Here is a 21,262-nt window from a genome sequence, read left to right as displayed (position 1 = left end):
TTAACCTCAAAATGCCCCACAATAATCGCACTACCCTCCATGTCCTTCTCCTTAGTAAATACCAATGCAAAGTACTCATTTAGGATCTTGTCCATATCCTCTGCCTCCAAGCACAAGTACCCTCCTTTATCCTTGACTGGCCCTACCCTCCCTCTAGTTATCCTCATGTTTTTAACATATGTACAAAATGCCTTGGGATTCTCTTTTACCCTTCTCACCAAGAACATTTCATGGCTGTTCCTTGCTCTCCTAATTTCCTGCTAGAGTTCTTGTTTTCTTCATTTTCCTCATGGGCTCTGCCCGATATGAGCATTCTAAACCTTACATATGCATGTATACATACACATATGCATATCTGTACACATTTACACAACTTACTGTTGAAAATAGTGATGTCTGACCTTTCACTGCAGGATGCCACAATTCCAGAGGATGACAGAGGAGACTTTCTGTACTGTCTGTTAAGAGCTCAGGATGACCTAAAAGCTCGTTACAACCCGTACGATCTGCAAATTGTTTCTGCAACCAGAGCCAAATCCTACAAACAGTACTGGACAATTAGTGCTTCCTACGTATCCAAGGTAACAGAATTTTTAAAAAATCTCTTTCACTGCACTTTGAGCATCTAATATTGCTTCATATCTCTGACCTCTCTTTGTCAACCATCCTCCAAATCTGATTAAATTTCATCACTGTATCCTCACTGCTGTTTATCCTCAGCCACTACACAAATAACTTCTTGTCCTTAATGATATCAATCTCTATCTGAATTCAGCATATTCTCTCTCCTTTAGTCTGAATTTTCCTGTTTTTTTGGGGAGGGATTCATGGCGTGTGATCTGCTGTAGTGAATGTAATATATACACCTGTGTATACACCACTGCGAAGGAAAACCAGAAATGAGGTAATCAAATCGAACAGACCCCAGAGTTTAAATACCAGGCGGGAAAACACAACAATGTTTCATCAGAAGCTGCACTGATGATGTTACCCAGCAGGGTAATGAAACGTTCTGCAAACCAACAAACCAGCTCAGCGAGCCAACCAACCACAACACCCACAACCCAAGCTACAAATCTACTCAAAAACCTTAGTGTAAACTTTTCTCATGCACTTACCTGCTCTTCAGCTCATTCATCATTCAAGCAGCCAATTTGGCACCCAGCTTATGCATTGTAGAGTAGGAGTGCAGAAATATTTGTCACTTCAGGTGCTGCAAACTAGGAACTGACCCTTACAATGGTTCATTTGAACTCAGCAATTAGTGTCGAAAGGGATGCTAGCATCCTGTTTCACTGTGGGGGAGCACCTTCTTGAGGGTAAATCTACAGCAGGATGGGGTTGGGGCTGTTGCTGGTGAGGAAGCATTCAAAATTGAATTGGCAATAGTTTAGGCCCAACATGTTCTGAAATGTAGGAGCACAACCCCAGGGAAGCCTGGTTATCGAGGAATGTCCAGGACTTTATAAGAAGGAAAAGATGTGCTTTTAACAGGTTTAAAGGGATCAAATCAACAGTGGCCTTACTGGAGTGCAGAAAGTGCAGGGGGCTACTTAGGAGATTAAAGAGGGGGTGTGAATAAACACTGCAGGTAAGATTAAGGAGAACCCTAAAATATCCTATCAGTATATCAAGGGGATATTCCTCAGTGAATTATCTACATATCTGATCCTCTATTCCCCTCTGACTGTTTGGGGGTCTCTAATACACTCCCAGCAGTGTGAATAATCAGGAAAAGAGCAGGGCCCATTATGGACCAAATGGGCAATCTGTGAAATCCAGAGGACTTTGGTAGGGTGTTAACTGAGTACTTCACATCTGTCTTCAGTTTATGGAAGGAGGATGTAGGTACAGAATTCGGGAAAAGGGTCTATGCAGTTCTTGAGCAGTTTGACATAGGGAGTGAGGAGTTATTAGAACTTGCTGGGGAGAGATGTCAAAGAGGAGTCTGCAGTTCTATGTTCAGCAGTACAAGTGATCTTTATTCAGAGCTGTTTTACCACACATGTGGGAGAGGCCAGAGACCTCTCCAAATCTGGATTTCACGTGGAGCCCCGTCGCCTTCTTAAATACAACTCAGATCAGAGGTCAGTGATACTCTACCTTTCCTAATAAAGTACAGGATATTTATAGATACCAGTTGCATACAACATTGACATCAGTGCTTGCCACATCCTCTCTGACCTACAAATCCAATCCTGTGAATACATGATCAATGATGAACAACTTCATGGTCAACCTTAGGTGCCCCATGATCTCATGACGTTTACCAGAGATAGTTATCATCAGGCCTTGGGATCTTACAATGTACCCTGTTAGTTTACATTCCAACACTGATTGTTATGTCCCTTCCTAGCCATTTGCCAGCTGCATCATTTACTTGCTTATTACTAATGACTTTTCAAATTCCGTCATACAATTCATATTGCTTGCCGACTTTAGTGCAGAAGATTAAAAAGGATGTTAATTTCTACCAATTGTAATAATATTTGTTATATCAGCTCTGATATAAAGTTACTTATAAAATTACACACAGCTAAACCTAATACTCTGATTCTGTGACAAAGCTGACAATTTCAGGAGCAGCTTCCCTCCTTCTCGACTTGGAAAAGTCAAATAAACCCAATCCCTCTGTAGTAGCTGCATTTTATAGCTTCTTCTATTTTGCATGCTGTAGGATGGTTTAAAACAGAAATTTTATAACAGGATGGACTTTATTGTCGCAACTTTAAATACTTTTCATGTGGCACCTATTCAAATCCCATTGATAGGAATGAAATCCAAGCACTTTTATAACTCCATTAAGTCACTTAAAAGAAGCTGAGTTGAATTTTTTAAGCTTTGTAAGGTTTGAAGCAGTGATTGTTTATTCTCTTAAGGACCCTGTTTAACCATTGTTTCTGCCCCTTCACTACTTTATTTGTCTCTTGGTAGTCTTATAAGGTTACCTTGTTCATACCTTTTTGTTGTTCTAATCTTCCTGCTGTTGGAGAAAAAAGTTCCTGCAAGGGTATTTATTGAAATCAGTTTCTGTTATTATGTACTCATACTTTTAATTCTTGCTAAACTAGAAACTTTGAGCTGTCTGTTCCCAAAAATCTCTTCTCAGACTGCCTCTTACAGATAGCTGCCACTGTGCGTTTGTATAGAACTTCATGTATTTTACTTTGTAAGATTCTTTGTTCTATCTGTCACTTTGGGTTTATCTTCTTCTCAAAGCTACTGTTGTCCTAACTTATGATCTCACTTTAATTCTGAACACAGCAAGCTAATTCGGTTACTGCAGCCAAAAATCCCTTCTGCCATATCCCTGCCAACTAAACGTCTACGGCAGCCATCCCATGCCACCTCTGGCCATGGGCTCCCCCAACAGAACTTTTGGTGGCTTTAAAGAGGACAAAGCCCTAGGTCTGGATCAGTTGAATCCCAAGCTGCTATGGGAGATGAGGGAACAAATTACATAGGCTCTGACCCAAGTTTTTATTTCCTCTGCGGCCACAGAGTAGGTGCCAGAGAACTGGAGGATAGCTAATGTGGTTTCACCTTTCAAGAAAGATGGTAGAGATAAACCAGGAAATACAGTCCAGTGAATCTCACATCAGTGGTAGGAAACTATTGGAGATAATTCTTAAGGAAAGAGTTAATTTCCATTTGGAATGGCAAAGTTTGAGCAGGAATAGATAGCATGGTCTTATCAGAGGGAGGTCATGCCTAACAGATTTGATTGAAATTTTTGAGAAGTGACCAGGTGTGGTTGATGTAGTTTGTGTAATTTCAGCAAAGCCTTTGACAAGATCCCGTGTGGGAGACTGATTTTGAAGATATAAGCACATGGAATCCAGGGTAGCTTGGCAAGTTGGATCCAAAATTGGCTTCATGGCAAGAGCCAGTGGACGGTGGTAGAAGGCCATTTGTGTGACTGAGGTAGTGCCCAGTGGTATACCACAGGGATCAGTGCTGGGTCCCTTATTGATCATGATATGTGTAAATTGTTGGGGGGATGATAAGTAAGCTTATGGATGACACAAAGATTGACCAGGTAGTTGACATTGAGGAAGAAGGTCTTAGGTTACAATAGGATGTAGACAGTTTGGTCAGATGAATACATCAGTTGCAGATAGAATTTACTCCTGAAAACTGATGTGATGCATCTTGGAAGAAGTAACAAAACAAGGGAGTACTCAGGACAATAGGAAGCTCAGATGAATCATGGTGTGCTTGTCCACAGATCCCTGAATGTGGCTAGTTTAATAGGATAGTTAAGAAGGTACATGGGACACTTGCCTTTATCAGTCGTGACATAGATTGTAAGAGCAAAGAGGTTATGTTGGAACTGTACAGGACTTCAGTTAGACCACAGCTGGAGTACTGCATGCACCCTGTAGGAAGGATGTGATTACAATGGAGGGAGTGCAGCAGAGATTCACCAAGATGTTGCCAGGGTTGGAGTGATTCAACTGAAGAAAGACTAGATAAGTTGGGGTTGTTTTCCTTACAGCAGAGAAGGACGAGAGGGGACCCGATTGAATCCTGTCTCTATGACTAAGCCTTTGGTTGATTGACATATAGCTCCTTTCGTGGCTTGGTAAATATTTGAAACATTATGTGGTTTTTCCCTTGGAAATATTTTGCTGGAAACATTGTTGCTTAACTGACATCTGTAAATTCAGTAGAATACTAGTGGAAAGCTTCCAAAACAAGCTCTCTATCCTGATTTCATCATTGTAACCAGTTATCATGAGTACCGAGAAAATGTTTCAACAATATCCTCAAAGCTTTCCTGAAAAAAAATACAACATCTCCACTAACACATGGAAATCTTTTGCCCTGGACTGCCTAAACTGGAGCACCTGCAATGTTGCCACCTCAAGCATTTGACAGGCCGAGGTGCATCCCAACTAGCTTCCTCTTAAAACATCACCTGCCTCATCTGTGGAAGAATGCGTGGATCCAGGATTAAATTGCCTCAAGGGGAGGCAATGGCCTAGTGGTATTATCGCTGGACTGTTAATCCAGAGACCCGGATGACATTCTGGGGACCAGGGTTTGAATCCCACCACGGCAGATCTAATGATGACCATGAATCTATTGTCGATTGTTGGAAAAACCCATCTGGCTCACTAATGTCCTTTAGGGAAGGAACCTGCCATCCTTACCTGGTCTGGCCTACATGTGACTCTAAACCCAAAGCAATGTGGTTGACTCTGAACTGCCCTCTGGGCAATTAGGGATGGGCAATAAATGCTGGGCCAGCCAGCGACTTCCTCATCCCGTGAATGAATAAAGAAAAAAAATTGTTAGTCACCTTAGGACACAAAACTCCGAAATGAAGAAAATTATCCTTGGTCTCAAGGCACCACCTGAGAAGAGGAAGGTGGAAAATCCAACCACACAGAGTCATGCTGAGTGACCTGGAGGGAATTCCCTGTGGGTGTCCTGAATATTTCCTGTAGTGTAGGCATCAGGTGAATTCATAAAGTTTAGGAGCAAATTGCAAGAGTTGACACCTTCAAATACAGCCTTGAGTATCAAACATATAAAGAGGTGTGGGTCGTCACGTAAACTGCAGGGAGTGACATAATTCCATCACAAATGGATCAAAAGGCTCAGTTTGTGAAAAAGGCAGTGCTAAAGCCAGGAGTCTTATTTTGACATCATGTTTCATATTTGTAGCACTTTTCAGTTCACTGTAATCCTCTTTCAATCCAAAATTAATTCCCCCAAAAAAAGACAGAGATGTTTTCTATACACAGAATTTAATGTCCCTTCAGACTTCTATGGGCTTCACTATCATCAGCACTAGCTGAGGCAAATGACACAGATGCATTTATTGTAATCTCATAGAATGGTTACAGCACAGAAGAGGCCTAAAAGGATTTATCCAGTCATAGAGGCATAGAGTCATACAGTCAAAGTTACTGCATGGAAGCAGACCCTTCGGCCCAACTTGTCTGTGCTGACCAGATATCCTAAATTAGCTCGTCCCATTTGCCAGTGTTTGGCCCATATCCCTATAAACCTTCCCTATTCATATACCCATCCAGATGCCTTTTAAATGTTGTAATTGTACTCGCCTCCACCACTTCCTCTGGCAGCTTATTCCATACACACACCACCCTCTGTGTGAAAAAGTTGCCCCTTAGGTCCCTTTTAAATCTTTCCCCTCTCACCTTAAACCTATGCCCTCTAGTTCTGGACTCTCCTTCCCCAGAGAAAAGACCTTGGCTGTTCACCCTATCCATGCCCCTCAAGATTTTATAAACTTCTACAAAGTCACTCTTCAGCCTCCAATACTCCAGGGAAAATAGCCCCAGCCTATTCAGCCTCTTCCTATAGCTGAAACTCTCCAACTCTGGCAACATCCTTGTAAATCAAGACATGATAGCACAAAAATAGAAGTTGCTGGAGAAACTCAGTAGGTCCGGCAGCATCTTGGGGGGAGATCCCCAGACATAATATGAGGTTGGACACATGGCCTGATGTTTGATGGTGGGGTCATGGTCAGGTATCTGAGAGCTTGCACTCAGCCTCTGCAATGTAGATGGTAGTCCATCAGACAACAACAGCACCAGCCTTGTCGGCAGGCTTAATTACAAACTCAGGATTGGATCTGAGAGCACAGAGTGCAGTCAGTTCAGAGGGAGATAGATTGGAATGGGTAAGGCAAGCAGAGAAATTATGATGACTGATACCACGTTGACACATCTCAAAGAACAGGTTGAATGCAAGTAAAAGGCCAGAGGGAGAGATCAAGTGGAAGAGGGTGTTGGAGATGGGTGAAAGTGGGATAGGACTGATGTCCAAAGAAATGGGCACGGAGGCGAAGGCAACGGAAGTGTTAAATGTCATGCCATACCTGAAATTCATTTCAGAGAGATAAAAGAAAGACATTTGCTGAGTACAGAACATTTGGCATCAGAGAGTGGAAGGTCAGAAGGGAGAGTGAATACTCAACAAGAGGTGGGATTATGAGAAAGAATGAAGTTAAAGCGAAGAAGAGGGGAGGAAGTCTCCAGAGAGGCGTGGGTATATCTGAGCTGTTGCAGCTTGCATTCCTTAATACCTGAAATGAAAATGTTTATTTTATGGCAGTCTGTAAGAATAAATCAGCTAGCTCTACTCGCCTTTCCCTGTAGCTCTGAAAGTTTTCTCCCTTTAGGCTGGGTGGGAGGGTGAGCTGTGAGGACAGTGCAGAGATTGAACATTTGAACATGCTGACTAAGTGGGACATATATGGTAATGAAATATAATGTCGAAAAATTTGAGTTACACTTTGGGAGCAAAAATAGAAAGATAGATTATTATGATTGATTGATTAATTTCATTGTCACATGTACTGAAATGCAGTGAAAAGATTTTTTTTACAAGCGGTACAGGCAGATCACAGCAAGCAAAGGATGTACAGATTAAAAAGACTTAGAAGCATACAGGTTACATTGCAGGTTACATTATTTGAGGCTAGAGTCCATTCAACAGTCTCATAATGACCGGAGAGAAGCTGTTCTTGAACGTGCTCGTGCATGTGTTCGGGCTTCTATATCTTCTGCCTGACGGAAGAGGTTGTAGGAGGTCATTACCAGGGTGTGATGGGTCTTTATGATGTTGGGAGCCTTTCTGCAGCAGCGAGCCGAGTAAACAGAGTCCATGGATGGAAGGTTGGCTCCTGTGATCGTCTGGGTTGTGCACACCATTTCTGTAGTTTCTTATGGTCCTGGGCAGAGCAGTTGCCATACCAGGCCGTTATACACCCGGACAGTATGCTTTCAATGGTGCATCTGTAGAATTTGGTGACAATGGCTACAAGTTGTGTCTGTGTGGAGTTTGCATATTCTCCCCGTGTCTGTGTGGGTTTCCTCCGGCTGCTCTGGTTTCCTTCCACAGTCCAAAGATGTGCAGGCTCGGTGGATTGGCCATGCTAAATTGCCTATAGTATTCAAGGGTGTGTGGGTTATATGGGGATGGGTCTGGGTGGGACTCTCCAAGGGTCGGTGTGGACTTGTTGGGCTGAAGGGCCTGTTTCCACACTGAAGGGATTCTATGTTCTATGATAAGTTGAGAGAGGAAATGTGCAACGAGACCTGGATATCCTTGTTCACTCTCACTGAAGCTAAGCATTGCAGGTGAAGAAGGCAGAAGGTATGTTGGCCTTCATGGTGGTAGGATTTGAGTGCAGCAGCAGGGATGTCTTACAGCAGTTATACAGGCCTTGAGACCACACCTGGAATATTGTGTGCAGTTTTGGCCTCTTTATATAAGGAAGGACATTCTAGCGACGAGGGTGTGCAGACTGATTGCTGGGATGGTGGTTAGGCTTAGATGCTGGACTTGTGAAGTGAAGCAAAGGACTATAATGATGCTTTGCATCTACTTTCCAGTGTGGCCCCACTTTAACTTGCCACAACCTTCTGAAAGGGAATGAGGGGCAACCAATCCTTGCCTTGCCAGGCACAATGAGTTGATGAATATTATACACAGCTTTATAAAGAATCATTCTTGAAAATAGCAAACAATATAGCAATGAAGTAGGGTAGTAATTTATGTTATGATTAAAGTATATATATGATAGAACAACATATAAAAAGATATCAGAAACAAATGAACATCTCCCTTTTAAAGCCTCTGATATTGTTTTATGGATTTATGTAAATTTGAGCCAACCAGTTAATAAAGAATCAGTGAAGCTCCTCTCACACCCACATGTACTCATGTCATCGGCTTCACTCCAGCCATCAAATACCTCTTTTCTCAAACTGCCTCCCCTCCTTCACACCCATGTCCCCCCTCACACCTCAGTTGCAGACTTAACGTACACAAGTTCCCACTCCCCATTCAATCTCACTTAATTCTTCCCCTCTCCCCAGCCACACTGCTTTTTCCCTTATGTGTTTGCCTAGCTATTCCCACTCATCCCCTACTTTTTCTCCACACTGTCCCCATTTCCATCCTGCTCTGAGCCCTCAGGCCTTGGCCTGACTTTCCCTGCCCTTCCCCACCCTCAACCCTAGGCCTACTCCCAGCTCACAAGCCTTGGCCCTACTCTGCTGGCCCAGCAGTTGTCCCCAGCATCCAGGCCTCCCCCCACCATGTTCCTACATCATCCCCAGGCCAGTATTCTCTCCACCCGATAGCTTCAGGCTGCAATGCCTCCTCACCCCAAATAGCAAGGCTTCCAGCTGCCACTGACTTCTCCTTATCCCCCTTGTTGTATGATTGATGCTCCTCCTCAGCCAACTGCACAGTTGGAAAGGGTGAAACGACCTCTTTGGAGGTTAGGAGTCGTGGCACTGAGGGCTGAGAACCTGGCAGGCCAAGGATTGCTGCAAGCCATCACTGGGCATTTGGATAGTGCCAGGGTCTCCAGTAGGGTGAATAAAAGGCAGTACAGAGTGGTGACTGCTGCTGAAAGTAGAATTTGACTGACACTGTGGCTGTCTGGAATCTTCGTTCCTCTGCTGAGGCTGTTTCTTTTCTTGTCTTATCATCATTCTCCTTGGCCTTGGAAAACCAGCTCTTCTGTCTTCCAATCTCTCTACCATGTCCCAGATCTTCATTTTGTCATTGTCTCACCCTCCCCTAGCTAAAAACCTATTACATTTCTAAATTTCCCAGTTCTCCAGAAAATTCACAAGCCTGAGAAGTTAATTCAGAATCTTTTTTCAGAGATGGCAACTAAACTGCTGAGCATTTCCAGTAATTTTCTTTTTATTGTAATCTTTAGCAACTGCAGAAGTTTGGTCTTTCAATTAATTCGGCTAAACGGTCTGTTTCTATTAATATGTGCTATAAACATTCATTGTAATAGTCCATTCCATTGGGAATGGATCAGAATAACTCACATTGTTACCTGTGTAGCCTATGTCTTGATGAGGTCTATGATGTATGGTCTTCTAAACAAAATAATGTTATTTGGCTAAAACTATTTTGTGAGACTGGTTTCTCTTTGAGCCTTATTACTACTGCTTTACAATTTTATTGTAGCTTGAAGAGGGCCTTGAGAAGCAGAAAAATTGTGAACGTAATGTGTGGATGTGACTATTCTTTCCACACTATCAGCACCTACATCTGAGAGGGAGAAATAATTGATTCTTTTTCAAAAAGAATGTCGGAATTATTGAGCTATTCAGTGTATCTTAATGCAGGACTAGTTGACTCCATATGAAGATAGAAATGACATCAAGCGGAAAAGCTGAAGGCAGCTTAAGAACTTTAAGGAGTCATTTCACAGTTTAGTGCTCATTGTAATGTTGTGCTTGTGCAAGGATGAAAGATGAGAGAACAACACTGTAACCCTGGTTCTCTAACTGACAACTGGTACTTGCAAAATCATAGAATTGTTTAGCAAGATGAAAGAATTATTTACCTGACATCATGACAATGTGGCAGAACAATGTAAGGACCTCACTGAGAAATAACTGGAGAACACAAGGCCTTCAACAGTAGTGGTAGTGATATAATACACTGTGCTCGATAATAATGTTACAAATAGACCAGAAAGAACTGAGTACAGGAAGTTCAAAAGGAACTGATTAGACTGAGTGGAGGAAACAGTCTGCCAGTATCATGCTAGATAACAAGGTGTACAACTGGATGAACACAGCAGGCCAAGCAGCATCAGAGGAACAGGAAAGCTGACGTTTCGTGTCTGGACCCTTCTTCAGCCAATATCATGCTAATAGTTTACATTGTTACAATCACTTATATTAGTCCCCACGCAAATTTAGCATGTCAAGCAATCTCATAGTTTTTCCGACTCAACCACCAGTATGTAGGATCTTTCATTTGCACTCAATGAATTTGGCTCTTTCCATCCAAAGTTCCCAGAAGTAGTTGACACCAAACAACACACTCTGGCAGAACCTTTATAGCTATTTTCATGACTGTGTTAATAACACAGATTCCCCAAAGGCACTGTCTCCCAGTCTTCAGTCTCCTACCCTTCTAACCCTCTGACACACATATTAATTGCACAGTACTGGCTCTGTTCTCACAATCTACTCCCTGCTTTTCAACAGGATTTTTTCTGAATGCGGACTCTGAGGCCAGCTGTAAATCATTCTCCATTTAGCTGTTGATTTATCTTTTGCATTTTAACCTCCATCCCATAGCAACATCATACATCAGCATGTCTGAGAAGTTTAATGACATCATTCTCAAGAAACCTAATTGTACCCCTGTTCAGAATATTCCTATAAAACCCAAAAGAACTGCGGATGCTGTAAATCAGGAACAAAACAAAGTTGCTGAAAAAGCTCAGCAGGTCTGGCAGTATCTGTGAAGGAAAAACCAGAGTTAACGTTTCAGGTCCGGTGACCCTTCCTCAGAACTAGGATTCCTTCAGAATATTCCTAGTTTCACATTTAACTTAAAGGGATCTTACCAAAACAAAACATTGGTATTTCCCTGAAATAGGCTCATCACAAAAAGCTGTTCCCATGTATTGCTGAAAATTTTTAGATTTTTAAATTTATTTTCATCTTGCCCTCATCAAGACTGTAGTAATTGGAACGAGGTTGGCAAAGTGGATCTCATTGACTGTGAGATCCCTGATTGAGGCTGTTACCCTAGGCCAATCAGGGAGACCTGGCTGATAGATATAGACAGGAGTCTCAGAGAGTCTCCTCACTCTAGGGACCAGCTCTGAGTCAGAGTCCATGTGCTGTGCACACATAAGTAAAGGGTGACTTGCTGATGGGCTGCTGGCCTCAGTGCAGTTATTTCAAGGACAATTTGCAAGAAATGTCTATATAAAAGAAAAATGGCTTTTTATACTATATGAGAAGACAGTTCTGATTGGTTGATACATGGCCTCTGATTGGTGGAGGCATTTCAACGTAGATTGCACCAGTTAGATGATGATTGACAGTTAGCTACCAAACTTTGTTTAAATTTCAACCCAGATAAGTTGTTTCTGATTGGTCAAGACTTGCCCTGAGAAATGAACCAGACAATGGCTGTCACCTGTTTTGTGAGTTGAAACGATAAATGTTCTTCCTATCTGTAAAGAACAGGTCCCATATATTAATAAAGGAAGCTTCCTGTACACGCATATACACCTTGCTGGAAGTCTGACTGATAATCCTAAATTGGTAGTCAGTGTAATTCTTACCACACTCAGGATTATTTATCAAATGTTGTTCAGTTGAATTACATCTAATGTTGTTAGTGTTTTGGTTATGTAAGTAGTAGCTGGTAAGGTATGGTAAATATTTTACCAGTTGCAAAATGTTCATGTGATCTGCCAGTCTTTGAGATGAATGGAATTTCTACCTGTCATCACATCAGCACCAAAATTCATATACAACATTAACTGTCTGATAGTGGCCTGTTAGTGGCAAACACCACTTTGTGTTATTACTTTATAGTAGCAGAGTGAAACAGCCAGGTTTACCTGTTGCTCATTCCTTTGAAATACCTTACACTTCAGGGTAATCTGAGGTAAACTGGGCCCTTTGCAGGAATTTGTGTGATGTACAGCGAGAAATAATATGATCAGGGGATTATCCCATAGAATGACTTTCATGGGCATCAATGCAGCATTTGACTGAGTGTGGCACCAAGAGCTGAAACAGCATTAGAGTCCCTCTTCTCTGTTTGGAGTCAAAAAAAAAGGAAGATGGTCGTGGTTGTTGAAAGACAATCATTTCAGTTCAATGTTCTGAAAGTTAAAGTTCTAAATTGGAGGAAGGCCAAATTTGACGGTATCAGGCAAGATCTTTCAAAAGTCAATTGGGGGCAGATATTTGCAGCTAAAGGGATGGATGGAAAGTAGGAAGCCTTCAAAAAGAGATAATGAGAGTCCAAGGTGAAGGGCAAGGCTGGTAGATGTAGGGAATGCTGGGTGACTAGAGAAATTGATAAGGTGCTAGGCTGTGGTGGGCACTGGGGAAATTGGGCAGTGATGTAAGAGCTATGATCAAATGACTGAGCAGACTTGATGGGTTGAATGCCCTAATTCAGCTCCAATAACTTATAAGAGGAATTGTGGCTAAGGACAGGTGAGCTGATGTGGTCTGAATAGAGTTGGAGTGTATAGTTATATGTGTAAGGATATGTCAGCCATGCCATCCATGTCTCATGTTTGTGGCTGCTTTGCTGCAATTTTGACCATGAGCTGCAGCTGTGGACTGCCAACGCTTCACTTGGTACACGGATAGGTTTGAAAGATGGTGTTGGCACCAGGGATGCTGGGATATCCTGGTAGTGGCAAGTACTTTTGCCTATGCAAATGGAAATGGAATTAATTTCCTAATGAACCTGTTTAGAAACAGAATGATACACTTCTGGAACAGGTCAGACTTTAACATAGGTTTTCCACCACTGCCCCACATGACCCCTAGTTGTTGTGAAGTATCTCAAGACACACACCACGAGTCAGCTGTAGCCTGTAAAATGAATGAAGCAGCAGTTTATTGATCAATATTGGTTATACAGGTATGCGTGAAGGGGAGAATGCCATTAGATTGTTCAAACAGGCATTTCAACAGTGCAATGGATCTTTAGTACGTTTATTCTACTTCTTGTATGATTACTTATTGGACCACAATTACATCACGGATTATATTCCTTTGTTTATGCGTCCAATTCTGTACTTGCATTGATGTGTGAAAAATAAACCATACATGATCCTTGTTCCTCCATCATCCCACCCCGCCCCCTCCATCCTCACACCAAAATATTCTATCCCCTACTTACTCCGACCTTCTCAACTTTCCATTTTTCTTATAATCAAGGCTGATAATTTATTTTAAAAAAGCAATACCCCAGTCATCTAATTTTATATTTCCCATTGTTTTAGGGTTGTTATGACACACTGGTAATGGTAGTGGTAGGCTTTGGAAATCTGAAGTAAAAAGGGACTTGGGAGTCTTGGTTCAGGATTTTCTTAAGGTTAACACAGGTTTAGTTCGCAGTTAGAAAAGCAAATGTAATGTTGGCATTCATTTCAAGTGGGCTGGAATTCAACAGCAGAGATGTACTGCTGAGGCTGTACAGAGCTCTGGTCAAAACACATTTGGAATATAGTGAGCAGTTTTGGGCTGCAGATCTAAGGAAGGATGTGCTGGCTTTGGAGGGGGTCCAGAGGAGGATTGCAATAATAATCCCAGGGATGAAGGGCTTGTCCTATGAGGAGCGGTTGAAGATTCTGGTTCTGTACTCCATGGAGTTTAGAAGGATGGGGGCGAATCCGAATGAAACTTACAGAATACTGAGGCCTGTATAGAGTGAAAGACGGAGATGGTATTTCCACCAGTAGGAGGGTCCAGGATCTGAGGACACAGACTCGGAGTTAAGAGACAACCCTTTAGAACTGAAATGAGAAGGAGTTTCTTCAGCCAGAGGATAGTGAATCTGTGGAACTCATTTCCTCAGAAGGCTGTGGAGGCCAAGGTCAGAAATCACACAACACCAAGTTATCGTCCAGCAGGTGGACTGAAAACACAAGCTTTTGGAGCCTCACTGCTTCCTTAGGTGTTCTGCAACACCTGAAGAAGGAGTGAGGCTTCGAAAGCTTGTGTTTTCAAATAAATCTGTTGGACTATAACCTGGTGTCATGTGATTTCTGACCTTGTCTACCCCAGTCCAACATTATGGAGGCCAAGTCATTGAGCATGTTTAAGTCAAAGGTAGCTAGATCCTTGATTAGTCAGAAGAGCAGGCAGTAGAATCGAGTTGAGAAACATATCTGCCAGTTGAATGGTGGATCAGACTTGCTTGGCCGAATGGCTTATTTCTATTCCTATATCTTATGATCTAATGATCTTACCTCTAACCCAGGAGGCCTGGGTTCAAGCTCACCTGCTCCAGTGGTGTGTTTTAACATCTCTGGCCAGGTTGATTTAAGAGTATCTGTACTTCTCATTGTCAGTGAAACTCACCACTTTTGTGTTCATTACTGCATCTGATTAGTTTGTTAATCCTAAATTGTTTCTAGTATTTTGACAAAAGAAGCAAAGTATGTAATCTCATGCATTTATCTAGAATCACAGATGAACCCCTTCGCTTGTGATTCCACTTGAATTTTTCCACCTCTTCTATTTGAGGACATTGGTCATGATGATTATTTGATACATTTTACCCTTTTCATTGATGTGGTTTGAGACACTCAGATGCCTCTTCTTGAGTGCTTTTTGTGTGGACATGAATTATGCAATTAGATTTTGTTACAAAGGTCTTTTGGAAAAAGCCCTTTGAACTTGTCTTGCAAAAATTTCAGCTAAACGGGCAATTAGTATCCTGTTGCAAGATAATGAAAGTCTGAAGGCCCATTCTGATGTAGAGGAAGCTCATAATAGCATGCATATTTTTAATAATCGTATTAAATGAACATGAGTGGTCTTATCTGCACACCTTGACCAGGATTAACTAAACACTAGTTGAAGACAGGAATCTCAAGGCCTGGATAGCTCAACAATTTATAGAGGAATGCATGACTCTATTGACATCTGATTATTCCAATAAGCTGTTTGTGCCGAACGAGTTTAGAAATAAAAATAATTACGGAATACGGGAATGATAATGTAGCCCATTTTCTTTTGGAATGATAATGAGTTTCATTGCAGCAGATTTGCATTGTGTTAATGACCTATCTGTGTAGATCTAAATCCTGAATTATTTCATACACAGCCTGCTGAGGTCAAAGAAAGATTGACTGTTTCTTTTCAAATAAGGTCGCCTTTTAATGACTGCATTTTCCTTTTCCTAAACTGAAATGTTGACATTGAATATTCAAGAAGACGTTACTATGATTAATATTCAGTGCCGTTCTCTGCACAGCAGAAGGCATTATCAACAGCCCTTTGTGTGCAGTAAAGGTTGCTGTACTAAATTTCCCAGCAACTTTTTAAAACTATAGGCTAGCTGCTTCTGTTTGGGCCATGGTTTTTAGAAAGCTGCCTAATTGCATAATGTTAATTCCTTGACAGGTTGCAGCCTGAGGAATGCTTTCCAGAAAGCTGCAGTTATTACTGATTTCAGTCTGCACAGACAGTGTATCAGTTGCACACATCAGTGTCATGCAACCTATTTAGAGAACATCAGCTCTATTATGTACCGTGACTGACAGGTTCGGTGGTGCCTTTTCATTGGTTCTACGAGAAGCTTCCTCACTTCATTGTATGTCTCTCCATCAGTGAGTAAATAGGATAGTCTTATTTCTGTGGTGGGCAAATTATGAGAGAGGCTTCTGAGAGATAGTATTTATGATTATTTGGAAAAGCACAGTTTGATTAGAAATAGTCAGCATGGCTTTGAGAGGGGCAGGTCATGCCTCACAAGCTTTATTGAATTCTTTGAGGGTGTGACAAAACACATCGATGAAGGTAGAGCAATGGATGTGGTGTATATGGATTTTAGCAAGGCATTCGATAAGGTTCCCCATGGTAGGCTCATTCACAGGGATCTGTTCTGGGACCTCTGCTCTTTGTGATCTTTATAAATTACTTGGATGAGGATTTGGAAGGGTGGGTTAGTAAGTTTGCCGATGACATGAAGGTTGGTGGAGTTGTGGATAGTGTGGAGGGCTGTTGTAGGTTGAAACGGGACATTGACAGGATGCAGAGCTGGGCAAAAAAGTGGCAGATGGAATTCAACCCAGAAAAGTGTGAAGTGATTCATTTTGGAAGGTGGAATTTGAATGCAGAATACAGGGTTAATGGCAGGATTCTTGGCAGTGTGGAGGAACAGAGGGACGTTGGGGTCCACATCCATAGATCCCTCAAAGTTGCCACCCAAGTTGATAGGGTTGTAAAGATGGCGCATGGTGTTTTGGCTTTCATTGGCAGGGAGATTGAGTTTAAGAGCCGCGAGGTTATGCTGCAGCTCTATAAAACTCTGGTTAGACCACGCTTGGAATATTGTGCTCAGTTCTGGTCACCTCATTATAGGAAGGATGTGGAAGCTTTAGAGAGGGTGCAGAGGAGATTTACCAGGATGCTGCCTGGACTGGAGGGCCGGTCTTATGAGGAAAGGTTGAGGAAGCTAGGGCTTTTATCATTGGAGCGAAGAAAGATGAGAGGTCACTTGATAGAGGTGTACAAGATGATGAGAGGCATAGATGGAGTGGATACCCAGAGACTTTTTCCCAGGGTGGAAATGACTATTATGAGGAACATAATTTTAGGGTGATTGGAGGAAGGTATAGGGGAGATGTCAGAGGTAGGTTCTTCACACAGAGAATGGTGGGTGCATGGAATGCACTGCCAGCAGTGGCAGTGGAGTCAGATACATTAGGGACATTTAAGCGACTCTTGGATAGGCACATGGATGATAGTAAAATGTAGGGTATGCATGACAGATTGAACTTTGTAGGATGATAGGTCGGCACAACATTGTGGGCTGAAGACCCTGTACTGTGCTGTACTGTTCTATGTTCTATGTTCTATATAAGAATATGTTTCTCATCTTTCTTCCTTACAATCTTCCTTAGAATCACAGAATCATCCAGTACAGAAGAGGCCCTTTGGTTGATCAAGTCTGCCCTGACAAAAACAATTCAAAATCTGCACTGATCCTACTTTCCAGGTCCATAGCTTGATTGCTATGACTTTTCAAATGCTCATTCAAGTACTTTTTAAATGTTTTGAGATTTCCCACCTCAACTCCCCTCCTAGGGAGTGCATCCTAGAACCTCACCATCCTCTAGGTGGAAAAACCTTTTCTCAAATCCGCTCTAAACTTCTTCCTTTTCACCTTAAAGTTATACCCCTTTGTTATTGATCATTTGGCTAAGGGAAACAGCTGCTTTTTACTCACTGTGTCCATGCCCCTCATAACCCATTAGGTTCTGCCGCTACGCTGGCGCTTTTGAACTCAAGAAACAGTATAAGTTGGTTTGGCATTTTAAGGAGGTGTCTGCTACTGGCTGCGTTGAGCTAAGATGTATTTCAGACATGCAAAGATTCTAACTTTGCAAAGATTCATTTATTTATAATTCTGAACACAAACCTTACAGCCGTCCAGTTCTGTGATCTCTTCAGTCAAACTATCAACATCATTTTTATAAACCTCAATTTATTTCTAACAGTAGAATTTATTTGTTTAAATGCTTTTTTTTCAGGTTACCTCTGTGTATGAAAAAGATGGAATAGAAAGCACCCCTATAATGGAATGGTTGGTTGAACGATGTCATTTCTACAGGATCTATCTGCTGCCTGTCTTTGTGAATTTCAGGTTGGTTGCCTTATAAATTTCTTCAAAAACTGAAATAAAATGAAAAGGTCCTGGAAAAATGTAATGCAGCTGGCAGCATCTATGGAGAGAGAAACAGTTAGCACTCCAAAAGATCACCATAGACTTGAAATGTAATTGAGAAGGCAAATAGCTTTTATTACTAAGAGGTTGGAGTTTAAAAACTGGGATGTTTTTATACAACTGTACAATGTGTTGGTGAGGCTGCGCCTGGAGTTCTGTATAAGTTTTGCTCCGCGTATTTAAGAAAGGGTGTACTGGCATAGGAGGCAGTTTAAAAGAAATTCACTACGCTGATTCCTGGATGAAGGGGTTGACTTATCAAGAATGCCTAAACAGATTAGACCTTTCTTCATTGGCATTTAGAACACCCAGGGTGATCTTTTCGAAACATACAAGATTCTGAGGGAGCTTGATAGGGTGGATGTTGAGAGGAGGGGTGACATTGTTACAGAATAAGGGGGCACTCATTTAAAACTGAGATGTGAAGGAATTTCTTCTCCCAGATGGTCGTGAATATCTGGAATTTTCTACTGCAGAGAGTTGTGGAGGCTAGATCAATGAAGGTGTTTAAAGAGGATGTAGATACTTTTTTTAAATATCAGGGAATTAAGGGCTATGAGGACCTGACACAAAACAAGAGTTGAGGCCTGAGCAGATCAGCCAGGATTTTGTTGAAAGGCAGGAAGGAAGTATAAGGAGCCGAAAGGCCTACTCCTGCTCCTATTTCTTATGTTATGTACATATTAATTCTGCTTTGGTAATTCGTACTTTCCTGGCTCAACTGTAATGTGGTGGATTGAATCACACTTCTGTTGTGGAGTCCAACATTGTTCATTGTGTTGTTGTCCCTGAATAAAAATTGGACATTCTCGAAAGGGCGGTGTAATGAGTCCAGCTGGTGGTAATACTGGACAAGTCAGAAGCCAAAGTGAGACATGGCTGGATAAAACATCAGTTTTATTTTAGTTAACAAGGTGTAGAGCTGGATGAACACAGCAGGCCAACCAGCATCATAGGAGCAGGAAGGCTGACGTTTCGGGCCTAGACCCTTCATCAGAAAAGGGGGAGGGGAAGGGGGTTCTGAAATAAATAGAGAGAGAGGGGGAGGCGGATAGAAGATGGATAGAGGAGAAGATAGGTGGAGAGGAAACAGACAGGTCAAAGAGGCGGGAATGGAGCCAGTAAAGGTGAGTGTAGGTGGGGAGGTAGGGAGGAGATAGGTCAGTCCAGGGAGGACAGACAGGTCAAGGGGGCGGGAAATTTCTGAAGAAGGGTCTAGGCCCGAAACATCAGCCTTCCTGCTCCTCTGATGCTGCTTGGCCTGCTCATCCAGCTCTACACCTTGTTATCTCCTCTTCCACAGGTTTCTGTTTCTAGGAATATAGGAACAAGAGTCGACCATTCAGCCCATCAAGCCTGGTCCCCTGTTTAGTATGATCATGGATGATCAAACAATGCTTTTTACTCATGCTATCCCCATAAGAATCTAAGAAAGTAGGAGCAGGAGTAGGCAGTTCAGCTCCTTGTTCCTGCTCCATCATTCAAAACAATCATCTCCTCTGGGCCTCAACTCTACTTTCCTGCTGGCTCCCCTCAGGTCATTGCGGATAAATGTGAGGTTATCTGTTTTGATGGTAAAAGCAGAAAGGCAGATTACTATCTGAATGGTTATAAATTGAGAGGGGGAATGTGCAATAAGACCTTGGTGTCCACATACACCAGTTATACAAGGTAGACATGCAGGTGTGGCAAAGCGGTAAAGAAGGCAAATGAGATGTTGGCCTTCAGAGAGAAAGGATTTGAGTGCAGGAACAGGGATATCTTGCTGCAATTATACAGGACCTTGGTGAGACCACAGCTGGACTTTTGCAGATCTCCTTATCTGAGGAAGGATGCCTTTGTTATAGAGACAGTGTAGTGAATATTTACTAGACTGATTTTTGGGATAGCAGGACAGACATTTGAGCAGAAGTTGAATCAGTTAGGATTATATTCACTGGAGTTCAAAAGAATGAGGGGCAACACATAGAAACCTAAAAAATTCGAACAGGACTAGACAGCGTTGATGCAGGAAGATGTCCCCATTGGTGGGGGAGTCTAGAACCAGGGGTCACAGTCGAAAGATTTGGGCAAACCACTTAGGACTGAGATGAAGAGAAATTTCTTCACCTAGAGAGTGGTGAGCCTGTGGAATTCGCTAACGCAAAAAACAATCGAGGCCAAAACACAGTATGATTTCTAGAGGACTTGGCTATAGCACTTGGAGCTAAAAGGATCAAAGGATATGGTGAAAAGCTTCTCCCTTGAGCGGGCAGAGAAACAAAAAAGTCTAGAGGGGCAATGTTTTCACACAGAGGGTAATGCGTGTCTGGAACAGGCTGCCATATGTCGTGATGGAGGCATGTGCAATTTCGTCATTTAAGAAACATTTGGATGGTAAATGGATGGGATAGGTTTGATATGGACCAAACACAGGCAAATGGGACTAGATTAATTGTGAAAACTGGGCGGCACAGACAAGTTGGGCCAAAGGGCCTGTTTCTGTGCTGGAAATCTTTATGACTCTATGACTGTAAGCAGAAACAGGATAGTTAGTTGGATGATCAGCCAATATAATAATGAATGGAAGACCAGGCTTGAAGGGCTGTATGCCTCCTCCTATTTTCCATGTCTCCATAATTCTATCAACCTCTAGCTTAAATATACTCAAAGACTGAACTTCCACAGCCCTCTATGGTAAAGCATTCCAAACAGTCACAGCTCTCTGAGTAAAAACATTTCTCATTTTGGTCCTAACTGGCATCCCTCTTAATTTTAAATTGTGGCCCCTGATTCTACACTGTCCAACCAGGGAAACATCTTAATTGAATCTACCTTTTCTATCCCTTTAAGTAGAGTCATAGAGTCATAGAGTTGGACAGCATGGAAACAGATCCTTTGGTCCAACTCATCCATGCCAACCAGATGTCCTAAATTAATCTAGTCCTATTTGCTAGCATTTGGCTCATATCCCTCTAACCCCTTCCTATTCATATATCCATCCAGATGCCTTTAAATTTAATTGTACCAGCCT

General features: G+C 42.1%; 1 protein-coding gene across 1 annotated transcript in view; it reads left to right on the top strand.

The window, feature by feature from the left end:
• Positions 1 to 392: 392 nt before the first annotated feature.
• The window catches only part of LOC125483089 (dynein axonemal heavy chain 6-like), a 343,417-nt gene continuing 322,547 nt past the window's right edge, over positions 393 to 21,262 (top strand). The window contains 2 exon segments of the mRNA XM_048596614.1: positions 393 to 581; positions 18,056 to 18,168. Coding sequence (XP_048452571.1) covers positions 393 to 581; positions 18,056 to 18,168 — 302 coding nt within the window.

The sequence above is a fragment of the Rhincodon typus genome, chromosome 5 (genome assembly GCF_021869965.1).
Source record: "Rhincodon typus isolate 14 chromosome 5, sRhiTyp1.1, whole genome shotgun sequence".
NCBI classification, from domain to species: Eukaryota; Metazoa; Chordata; class Chondrichthyes; order Orectolobiformes; family Rhincodontidae; genus Rhincodon; species Rhincodon typus.
This window is presented reverse-complemented; position numbering and strand designations above follow the sequence as displayed.